The sequence below is a fragment of the Lampetra planeri genome, chromosome 45 (genome assembly GCF_965212315.1).
Source record: "Lampetra planeri chromosome 45, kcLamPlan1.2.h2, whole genome shotgun sequence".
NCBI classification, from domain to species: Eukaryota; Metazoa; Chordata; class Hyperoartia; order Petromyzontiformes; family Petromyzontidae; genus Lampetra; species Lampetra planeri.
In genome coordinates, this window is record NC_136151.1 from 5659619 (window position 1) to 5672265 (window position 12647).

Here is a 12647-nt window from a genome sequence, read left to right on the forward strand (position 1 = left end):
GCCTTCGCGACCAATATCCATTATACAGTTATTTTCGGGTTAACCATCTAACCCAAACAACCTGCATTATGGACATCTACAGTATATATAAATATAAAAGTTAGTAGTTCCCTGCGTCTTGTTGACATTCGGGGCGATTGCCAGAAAGTGTTTTCGGTGTGCAGCGACGACTTCGCCTTGGCTCCGTGTCGCCATGGACTGCGTCTGTAGCGCGTTGTGGCGAACGGCGTGCGGGTGGTGCAGCTCGTTGACGCACAGCAGCAGCTGCTGCTGCTGTTATTGTTGTACAACATTAATGGTTGACGCCTCATCAATGTCTCTTTCAATTCACTACGCGCGATTTAATCACCGATGTGGCTTTTTACTTTGACGATATCACTCATGACTTGAAGCTTTCGTGACTGCAGGCATCCATACTCTTTGGTTGTTTCGGTAAAAATATCTACGTGACTTTATTGAAAGAACCGAGGAGTTTACTTCTCATAATTTTCTCACAATAACTTCGCCTTAAAGCTTTCGTGACTGCAGGGATTCATCTTCTTGGTCAGGTCTGTCTCCTCGACACACCTGTTCTCCGCCTGAGGACGGCTGCTTGCGTTGTGGCCAAAACGTCGTGAGAATTATTTTATTATGTTTTATTATTTTATTATTTCCATTCTACGTGACTTTACCGAAAGAACCAAGAAGAATAACCTCGCCGTTGACTGTTTACAGCTCAGATCTGGCACATGGTGTGGGTATGCAGAGCTGTCAACCCCTTGTCAGTGCCCTACTTTGTTACGGACCAATCCAGACGTGATCGGTCACCCCGTGTCCCTTATAAATCTCAGCGTTCATCCTACAAAGTCCCATCACAAGGGAGAAACACAAACAAATAGACAAACACAATGTTTTTACTCAATTTCCCTGTACAGGAATACGGGTAAACCCGTATGGGTTGACAGGTTTGGGTATGTAACAACATTACACATCACACTATACAGCACACTATGCACTGTCTATAACTCAGCTATAGTACATAGTGAGGGTATGTAACAACATTACACATCACACTATACAGCACACTATGCACTGTCTATTACTCAGCTATAGTACATGGCAGAGGTGGGACAAAGTCATTGTTATGCAAGTCCAAGTCGAGTCGCAAGTCATCAAATTCATGACTCGAGTCTGACTCGAGTCCAAGTCACATGACTCGAGTCCACACCTCTGGTACATGGTGAGGGTATGTAACAACATTACACATCACACTCCACTACACACTATGCACTGTATATAACTCAGCTATAGTACATGGTGAGGGTATGTAACAGCATTACACACACGTGTACTATATCTGAGCTTTACACAGTAGATAGTGTGATGTGTCATGTTATAGACAACCTCATCGCTTGGGTCTGGGTAGTAAATATAAACACACTGGCATAGCTACTCAGTGGTGTAAGTTACACTATCATAGACACACGAAGAAACCGAAATGCACACAAATATACGTGCAAATTCACACGTAGTAAATCGTTTTTTCGAAGTTAACAGGCATGTGTCACTTGATACCGAGGACACCCTTGCTAATGAGAAGTTCAATCGAAGGACTTTCCAATTATAATATTTTAACCATCAACATCCTGGGGGCTTCACAACATCGGAGATGAACAAGGAAGCCAACATTACTTAGCACGAGGTTACAAACCTCACGAGACACTCCGTGGAAATGCGCTCAAGTGGTCAAGGTCACAGACACGAACTTCGTATTGCACGCAGCTGTCTAGACGCAACGTGAAACACGTTACACGGTCGGCTTTGACCACTTCCAGACGGGAGCCAGGTCCACTCGCTCCACTCTCAGTGGGAGCTGCGCTCGCCACGACTCTCAGTGGCTTCTCACCGATAGCCGCTCGCTGTGGCTGAGAGACGCTGTCCCAGGAGCGCACACGGCGGCGACGAACCAAGACACGAATCGACTCTCACCTGCGTAGACAGGAGCGTTGCATTCACATCGCGGTGTTGGGGTTTACAGGTCGCGATTTGTTAGAAAACCCAGAGTGGCCAGGCAAACGGTGATGGTTTGTCCCTTGGACTGATGTCGTTGGCTATGGTGAGGCTTTGTGGGTTTCTGCACCAAACCGTACCTTGTAAAAATTTATTATTAAAGGTTTAAAAAAAAGTATGTCGTCTCTATCATTGACATTTATTTGTTCTGGATTTATATTAGCGTAACTGTTTAAAATTGTCTTTAAAAAATAGTAAACATTAAATTGCAATTTTTTTGACAAATCATCTCACAACTTCACGTGTAAATGAGTGGGGGATCAGATGGAAGGGGAGAAGGGTGATCGTGTGGGTGGTTGAGGTGTGTGTGTAGGTGGAGATTGGTCTTGTAGTGGTTAGTGCACTGTGCTATGAACCTGCCGATCCAAGTTAAATTCCCACTCATAGCCACCAACACCAATGATCATTGTCTGAACCGGTCATGGGCCTCCCTTAGGTCGATTCAGCCTCAAATGAGTACCTGGTGTAGAGTATAAATATCACCACTCGAGAGACAAAGGCAGCAGGGCTTCGTGCTGGCCATCCACCCACTCGTGTGCCGTGCCGGCCTTCATAGATGCTCGCTAACAGCACTTGTCCAACAGTCTGTTCAGGTTATATGGGGGATCTTTGTCTTTGTGCGGGTGGGTGAGTGAACGGGGTTGCAGGTGATCAGGAGGGAGGGAGATCAGCCGGGAATGGGCGCTTGAATATGCATGAGGTAGGTAGCTGGGCGGGTGGCAGAATGGGCAGGTGTATGGCCGAGCAGGTGTGAGTGTGGGCAGGTGGGAGGGTCTCTGTAGACGGCTGGGGGGGGGGGGTATTAGGCTATGGAGTGGCAGGTATCGGGTAGGAGAGTGTTGGGTGCAGGTGAGTGGGTGGTGGTCATCATTACCAAGTGTAGTCATTATAATCATCATCTTGCTCTTCATCATCATCCATCAGTCAAGATCCATTCATCATCATAGCTCATGATGACGAGGAACAAGCAAACTGACAGAGTGCAGCAAAAAACACGAGATGCGCCATGGAATGTGGCCCAAGGCTACAGACAGCACTTACCTGTGAAGGCGTAAGCTGTAGATTTACTAACCGTGCCCGGGTTTAATTTCCGATAATATAACATCCATAAAACAAAACAACAGTAACCATCCCAAAAAAATACGTGTTTACACAAGTCAGTCTCAGTTATGAGAGAGTCACATTCACAGCCTGGATGACAATCTTGACAATAGATTTTCAGATTTATTTTCTATTCACCCAGAACACATTGACCCTTGACCCACAATACAATGTGATTACAATTCACAGGTAATCCAGAACAAAATCAGGTCTATGTAAAGTTACGCGATCTAATCCAAAAAACCTTTATCATTGATAATATTGGTTGCGAAAGCCTACGTGTTAAAGTCGATTTGTTTAACCAGGTGAGAACTCAAGAAACCAGGATGAGTCTCGGTTGCACGGAGTGATGATAATGATGGTGCTGCTGTTGATGATTCTGTTACTGCTGATAATGATTATATCATTATTGATTCTAGTTCTACTCCTGATGCTGATTAAGATAATGATGGAGCTACTGCTGTTGATGCTGTTGCCCCTGTTACTAATTCTTCTGCTGATGATACTTCTGCTGATGCTGATGATCGAGTCGAGTTTAATTTTAATTTAACGAGGTGAGAACTCAGGAGACCAGGATGAGTCTCATTGACAAGAGTGACCTGGGTCACAAAAATGAAAAAAGAAAAATAAGTCAAACCCATGCCAGCAATGAAGCAAATATAAATCTCACCCACAGCCCAGAGCACAATGCGATTAGCGTTCACACAAGTACACAACTGGTACGATATAATCAATGCGTCTCAAATCATCTACATGTTGCTAAATACCCTGAGACTCGATGTTGGGTTCACACCGGATTGGTGTCTCACGTTAAAGAGGGGTGCTGCGGTGGCTCGGAGATGATAACTCCCTCGCCTGGTATGCAGGAGGTCGTGGGTTGGATTACGACCATGAAAGCTGCTGTATATTTGGAGTTTGCGTTGTTTCTATCCCTGTAATAACACACAGTGTCTCTGTGTTATTAATGCGCGTTGAGACAATATTAGTCGTGTTGTAGTGTAAGGTAAATCTTCACTCTAGATATATATCAGGTGCTTAATAACTTTAACCCACTTCAAAGTCAAAACACTGTCCCATTTTTGTCAAAAAAGCGTTCTCCCATGAATCGAAGGTTGTGGCTTCAGGCAAAAGTCGAAGTTTGAAAGCAGACAATTAAAACATTAATCAAAACAAACCTTTACGAATAATATTAGTGACGAAAGACGTCCTACTACTACTAGGTATTAAAATGGCTTATATCTCTCTCTATGCCCTGTAAAATAAAACAACGCTCGGCACACACCACGAGTAGCCCCCCCCCCCTAGTGATGCCATCCCATTCCCACCCCGGGTTTATCGCCCAACGAGCGAGTGACCACGAGGGGACGGCGCGCGTCACCCCGTAGCGTCACGTGACGCGTGTTCCCAGCACGCCCGCGGTGGAGCTCCGCCCTCTCGGCGTTGAGCGCCACGCGGCGCGCGGTGCGAGGGACGATGGCGTCAGAGAGAAGCTTGGCTCCCCCCGCCCTCCCCAACCAGTGCGCTAACCACTGCACCACAGCTCCACCCCACACTACGCACATGGCTCTCTATACACTAAAGACGAAGATACCCCGTGTAGCCTTAACAGACTGTAGGGGCAAGTGCTGTTTGCCAGAGGTGTGGACTCGAGTCATGTGACTTGGACTCGAGTCAGACTCGAGCCATGAATTTGATGACTTGCGACTCGACTTGGACTTGCATAACAATGACTTTGTCCCACCTATGAGATGTGGACTCGAGTCATGTGACTTGGACTCGAGTCAGACTCGAGTCATGAATTTGATGACTTGCGACTCGACTTGGACTTGCATAACAATGACTTTGTCCCACCTCTGCTGTTTGCTAGTAGCACCTATGAAGTCCGGCACTGTGGCACACGAGGGGGTCGGTGACCAGCACCACGCCCGACCCGCCTTTGTCTCCCCAGTGGCGATGTTTGCACGTCGCAGCAGGTACTCATTTGAGGCTCAGTCGACCTAGGGGAGAGCCTGGACCGATTCCGATAATCGTCACTGGTGTTGGTGAACCGGTCATGGGCCTCTACTAGGTCGACTCAGCCTGAAAAACGAGTTCCTGGTACGGTGTGTAAAAATCACCACTGGGGAGACAAAGGCGGCCGAGCGTGGTGTTGGCCACCCACCACCGAGTGTGCTGTGCCGGCCTTCATAGGGGCGGTCCATAAATGACGTCACGCGATTTTGGACGATTTTTGCCCCCCCTCCCACTTCGTCACACGGCGTCATAAAAGTCAGACCCCCCTCAAATATGACTTCACAAGGCTCTGCCCCCTCCCCCCAAAAAAATAAAACATGCCTCAAATAGCTTTAAACTATTGTCATTGTAGTGCATATTTAATGTGGCGCTGCACTCTGATGTTGTAGGAGAAAACATTTATTAAAAAAAGTATATTTAATTAAGTAGAACGTGTTGTATATATTTATTTAAAGTTACTCATTTTGACGTGACGTCACATTTCTCAAACCCCCCCCCCCCATCGTCACAAATGTCTGACCCCCCCCCCCCCAGGTGCGTGACGTCATTCATGGACGGCCCCATATGTGCTCGCTAACAGCCCTTACCCCTACAGCCTGTTAAGGCTGCACGGGGGATCTGTGTCTTTGTGTGCGTGAGTCTGTGCGTTGTGCGCCGCTCACACTCCGTGCTCTCAGCACGCACGACTCAGATCCAGAATCCTCACCGAGTCACCATCACACCACACATACAGTGCGGGGTAGAGCGGTTGACTAAACGAGTGGTGGACAGAGTGCAGCAGCTCCATGGAGTCGGCGCGGTAAAACGACAGCAGCCCCGCCTCCCAGTGCAGGTGACACCCGACTCTCCGGGGAGGATCCCTCACCGGCACTGAGGTCCAGACACCACCATGACACACGTAGCAGCTGTTGTTGTCTTTATATAAAACCCAGGATGAGTCGTTGTGTCCCATCCCGCACTCGTCACCATTCCCTTTCCGTGCGATCGTCCCGTACGCGACTCCAACCGCACAGATCCCCGCCGCACCCCCCACGTCCACCTCCCAGTAGTGCTGACCCGACGAGAAGCTCTCGGAGCACAGAGCTTGGTCCCAGTAGTCAAAGCGGTGCGGGTGATCGGGGCGACCCTGGGAGACAGCGGTCCGCGTCACCGTCCTGAGATCCGTGGATATCTGGAGGTTGTTGTAGGCCGAGTTGAGGTCCACAGTCGGTGAGCGTCCGTCTGCAGTAACGATAATCACAGTAGCCGTGTAACAACAGCACCACTATAACAACAGCACTCGTGCACTAACACGCACGTACATTACAATCGAGCAATTCATAATGAGCATTGTTACACAACGTTGTAATGCGTAGCTATCGGTGTGATGAGATGTAACGGGCACTTTGTCAATCCACTGCTGGATGAGGGCCTCCCTACACCGTGGGGGTCGCGGGGGACATTTGACCATACTTCACCACGCCGGTCACCGCGCGTTGGCGAAGGCAGACGGCGCAGCTGGCGAGAGCACAGAAGTACAGTACAGCGGTGCGTTTGTCTGCCCCGCCATCTACATTTTTAAAAGTCGAGCTTCAGTTCAATATTCACTGTGTAATAGATGTAAAACATTTGATGATGCCATCAAAATGTGAACGGCTCTATATATTCTAATGCAAGGCTGAAAACTTAAAAGATATTAATTGCTTCCAACATGTATTTATTAAAATGTTTTAATTGAAATAGAACGATCAAACATAGAACAATTGTTAAGTTTTTTCGGTAAAGTCACGTAGGTAAAATAATAATAATAAAATAAAGTGATACAGTAGATTTAGCTGTGACGGTCCCACGTGAAGACGGAGACGTGTGTTGTCTCCGAAACGTCGTGATTTAATTGAGTTATTTTAATTTATTATTTTTATTTATTTATTTTTACTTACGTGACTTTACCGAAACAACCTAAAAGCTTCACATCTAGAATAAATTGTTAAGTAAATGAAATAAAGTTCTAATAATAAAAAATAAAATGGGGCTTTTAAAAAATCGCAGCCTTTGCGATTTGCTAATCGCAATGTTTCAAATTGCGACTTCGATTTGGAATCGATTCATCGTTCAGCCCCACTGTGCGGAAGTGTCCGTGGGAGGCAGTGGATCACAGCAGCAGCAGTGGCGTGGATATCAACACCGCCGCAGCCTCTCTGTGTGTGTACAACAAACACAAACATCTCCCGCGTGTCACCTTTCACAGACTGTAGGAGCAAGTGGTGTTGGTGAGCACCTGTGAAGTCCGGCACGGCACACGAGGTGGGTGTGATGGTGTAGTGATGTACACTCGTGTGTGTGTGTTAGTGTAGTGATGTACACTCGTGTGTGTGATGGTGTAGTGATGTACACTCGTGTGTGTGTGTGATGGTGTAGTGATGTACACTCGTGTGTGTGATAGTGTAGTGATGTACACTCGTGCGTGTGTGTGTGTGATAGTGTAGTGTTGTACACTCGTGTGTGTGTGATAGTTTAGTGATGTACACTCGTGTGCGTGTGTGTGATAGTGTAGTGATGTACACTCGTGTGTGTGTGTGATAGTGTAGTGATGTACACTGTGTGTGTGTGATAGTGTAGTGATGTACACTCGTGTGTGTGTGATAGTGTAGTGATGTACACTCGTGTGTGTGTGATAGTGTAGTGATGTACACTCGTGTGTGTGTGATAGTGTAGTGATGTACACTCGTGTGTGTGTGTGATAGTGTAGTGATGTACACTCGTGTGTGTGTGATAGTGTAGTGATGTACACTCGTGTGTGTGTGATAGTGTAGTGATGTACACTCGTGTGTGTGTGTGTGTGATAGTGTAGTGATGTACACTGTGTGTGTGTGATAGTGTAGTGATGTACACTCGTGTGTGTGTGTGTGATAGTGTAGTGATGTACACTCGTGTGTGTGTGATAGTGTAGTGATATACACTCGTGTGTGTGATAGTGTAGTGATGTACACTCGTGTGTGTGTGTGTGATAGTGTAGTGATGTACACTCGTGTGTGTGTGATAGTGTAGTGATATACACTCGTGTGTGTGATAGTGTAGTGATGTACACTCGTGTGTGTGTGTGTGATAGTGTAGTGATGTACACTCGTGTGTGTGTGTGTGATAGTGTAGTGATGTACACTGTGTGTGTGTGATAGTGTAGTGATGTACACTCGTGTGTGTGTGATAGTGTAGTGATGTACACTCCTGTGTGTGTGATAGTGTAGTGATGTACACTCCTGTGTGTGTGATAGTGTAGTGATGTACACTCGTGTGTGTGTGTGTGTGATAGTGTAGTGATGTACACTGTGTGTGTGTGTGATAGTGTAGTGATGTACACTGTGTGTGTGTGTGATAGTGTAGTGATGTACACTGTGTGTGTGTGTGATAGTGTAGTGATGTACACTCGTGTGTGTGTGTGATAGTGTAGTGATGTACACTCGTGTGTGTGTGTGATAGTGTAGTGATGTACACTGTGTGTGTGTGTGATAGTGTAGTGATGTAAACTCGTGTGTGTGTGTGTGTGATAGTGTAGTGATGTACACTCGTGTGTGTGTGTGATAGTGTAGTGATGTACACTCGTGTGTGTGTGTGATAGTGTAGTGATGTTCACTCGTGTGTGAGTGTGTGTGTGATAGTGTAGTGATGTACATTGTGTGTGATAGTGTAGTGATGTACACTCGTGTGTGTTATAGTGTAGTGATGTACACTTGTGTGTGTGTGATAGTGTTGTGATGTACACTCATGTGTGTGTGATAGTGTTGTGATGTACACTCGTGTGTGTGTGATAGTGTTGTGATGTACACTGTATGTGTGATAGTGTAGTGATGTACACTCGTGTGTGTGATAGTGTAGTGATGTACACTCATGTGTGTGATAGTGTAGTGATGTACACTCATGTGTGTGATAGTGTAGTGATGTACACTCGTGTGTGTGATAGTGTAGTGATGTACACTGTATGTGTGATAGTGTAGTGATGTACACTCGTGTGTGTTATAGTGTAGTGATGTACACTGTATGTGTGATAGTGTAGTGATGTACACTCGTGTGTGTGATAGTGTTGTGATGTACACTCGTGTGTGTTATAGTGTAGTGATGTACACTTGTGTGTGTGTGATAGTGTAGTGATGTACACTCGTGTGTGTGTGATAGTGTAGTGATGTACACTGTGTGTGATAGTGTAGTGATGTACACTTGTGTGTGTGTGATAGTGTAGTGATGTACACTCGTGTGTGTGTGATAGTGTAGTGATGTACACTCGTGTGTGTGTGTGTGTGATAGTGGAGTGATGTACACTCGTGTGTGTGTGTGTGATAGTGAGTGATGTACACTCTGTGTGTGTGTGATAGTGTAGTGATGTACACTCGTGTGTGTGTGTGATAGTGGAGTGATGTACACTCGTGTGTGTGATAGTGGAGTGATGTACACTCGTTTGTGTGTGTGATAGTGTAGTGATGTACACTCATGTGTGTGATAGTGTAGTGATGTGCACTCGTGTGTGTGTGATAGTGTAGTGATGTACACTCGTGTGTGTGTGATAGTGTAGTGATGTACACTCGTGTGTGTGTGATAGTGTAGTGATGTACACTCGTGTGTGTGTGTGATAGTGTAGTGATGTACACTCGTGTGTGTGTGTGATAGTGTAGTGATGTACACTCGTGTGTGTGTGATAGTGTAGTGATGTACACTCGTGTGTGTGTGATAGTGTAGTGATGTACACTCGTGTGTGTGTGTGTGTGATAGTGTAGTGATGTACACTGTGTGTGGTAGTGTAGTGATGCACACTGTGTGTGTGTAATAGTGTAGTGATGTACCCTGTGTGTGTGTGATAGTGTAGTGATGTACACTCTGTGTGTGTGATAGTGTAGCGCTGTACATTGTGTGTGATAGTGTAGTGATGTACACTCGTGTGTGTGTGTGTGTGATAGTGTAGTGATGTACACTGTGTGTGTGTGATAGTGTAGTGATGTACACTCGTGTGTGTGTGTGTGATAGTGTAGTGATGTACACTCGTGTGTGTGTGATAGTGTAGTGATATACACTCGTGTGTGTGATAGTGTAGTGATGTACACTCGTGTGTGTGTGTGTGATAGTGTAGTGATGTACACTCGTGTGTGTGTGATAGTGTATTGATGTACACTCGTGTGTGTGTGTGTGATAGTGTCGTGATGTACACTCGTGTGTGTGTGTGTGATAGTGTAGTGATGTACACTCGTGTGTGTGTGATAGTGTAGTGGTGTACACTCGTGTGTGTGTGATAGTGTAGTGATGTACACTCGTGTGTGTGTGATAGTGTAGTGATGTACACTCGTGTGTGTGTGATAGTGTATTGATGTACACTCGTGTGTGTGTGATAGTGTATTGATGTACACTCGTGTGTGTGTGATAGTGTAGTGATGTACACTCGTGTGTGTGTGATAGTGTAGTGATGTACACTCGTGTGTGTGTGTGATAGTGTAGTGATGTACACTCGTGTGTGTGTGATAGTGTATTGATGTACACTCGTGTGTGTGTGATAGTGTATTGATGTACACTCGTGTGTGTGTGTGTGATAGTGTAGTGATGTACACTCGTGTGTGTGTGTGTGTGATAGTGTAGTGATGTACACTCGTGTGTGTGTGATAGTGTATTGATGTACACTCGTGTGTGTGTGATAGTGTAGTGATGTACACTCGTGTGTGTGTGTGATAGTGGAGTGATGTACACTCGTGTGTGTGATAGTGGAGTGATGTACACTCGTTTGTGTGTGTGATAGTGTAGTGATGTACACTCATGTGTGTGATAGTGTAGTGATGTGCACTCGTGTGTGTGTGATAGTGTAGTGATGTACACTCGTGTGTGTGTGATAGTATAGTGATGTACACTCGTGTGTGTGTGATAGTGTAGTGATGTACACTCGTGTGTGTGTGATAGTGTAGTGATGTACACTCGTGTGTGTGTGTGATAGTGTAGTGATGTACACTCGTGTGTGTGTGTGATAGTGTAGTGATGTACACTCGTGTGTGTGTGATAGTGTAGTGATGTACACTCGTGTGTGTGTGATAGTGTAGTGATGTACACTCGTGTGTGTGTGTGTGTGATAGTGTAGTGATGTACACTGTGTGTGGTAGTGTAGTGATGCACACTGTGTGTGTGTAATAGTGTAGTGATGTACCCTGTGTGTGTGTGATAGTGTAGTGATGTACACTCTGTGTGTGTGATAGTGTAGCGCTGTACATTGTGTGTGATAGTGTAGTGATGTACACTCGTGTGTGTGTGTGTGTGATAGTGTAGTGATGTACACTGTGTGTGTGTGATAGTGTAGTGATGTACACTCGTGTGTGTGTGTGTGATAGTGTAGTGATGTACACTCGTGTGTGTGTGATAGTGTAGTGATATACACTCGTGTGTGTGATAGTGTAGTGATGTACACTCGTGTGTGTGTGTGTGATAGTGTAGTGATGTACACTCGTGTGTGTGTGATAGTGTATTGATGTACACTCGTGTGTGTGTGTGTGATAGTGTCGTGATGTACACTCGTGTGTGTGTGTGTGATAGTGTAGTGATGTACACTCGTGTGTGTGTGATAGTGTAGTGATGTACACTCGTGTGTGTGTGATAGTGTAGTGATGTACACTCGTGTGTGTGTGATAGTGTAGTGATGTACACTCGTGTGTGTGTGATAGTGTATTGATGTACACTCGTGTGTGTGTGATAGTGTATTGATGTACACTCGTGTGTGTGTGATAGTGTAGTGATGTACACTCGTGTGTGTGTGATAGTGTAGTGATGTACACTCGTGTGTGTGTGTGATAGTGTAGTGATGTACACTCGTGTGTGTGTGATAGTGTATTGATGTACACTCGTGTGTGTGTGATAGTGTATTGATGTACACTCGTGTGTGTGTGTGTGATAGTGTAGTGATGTACACTCGTGTGTGTGATAGTGTAGTGATGTACACTCGTGTGTGTGTGATAGTGTATTGATGTACACTCGTGTGTGTGTGTGATAGTGTAGTGATGTACACTCGTGTGTGTGTGATAGTGTATTGATGTACACTCGTGTGTGTGTGATAGTGTAGTGATGTACACTCGTGTGTGTGTGATAGTGTATTGATGTACACTCGTGTGTGTGTGATAGTGTAGTGATGTACACTCGTGTGTGTGTGATAGTGTATTGATGTACACTCGTGTGTGTGTGATAGTGTAGTGATGTACACTCGTGTGTGTGTGATAGTGTATTGATGTACACTCGTGTGTGTGTGATAGTGTATTGATGTACACTCGTGTGTGTGTGTGTGTGATAGTGTAGTGATGTACACTCGTGTGTGTGTGATAGTGTATTGATGTACACTCGTGTGTGTGTGATAGTGTAGTGATGTACACTCGTGTGTGTGTGATAGTGTATTGATGTACACTCGTGTGTGTGTGATAGTGTAGTGATGTACACTCGTGTGTGTGTGATAGTGTATTGATGTACACTCGTGTGTGTGTGATAGTGTAGTGATG

General features: G+C 45.6%; 1 protein-coding gene across 1 annotated transcript in view; it reads right to left on the minus strand.

Annotated features, from left to right (window-relative positions):
• Nucleotides 1–5696: 5696 nt before the first annotated feature.
• LOC144733085 (E3 ubiquitin-protein ligase TRIM11-like) overlaps nucleotides 5697–12647 on the minus strand; it is a 34840-nt gene continuing 27889 nt past the window's right edge. The window contains exon 6 of the mRNA XM_078614824.1: nucleotides 5697–6384. Within this exon, the coding sequence (XP_078470950.1) occupies nucleotides 5837–6384 (548 nt within the window). The 3' untranslated portion in view covers nucleotides 5697–5836. The remainder of the gene's footprint in view (nucleotides 6385–12647) is intronic.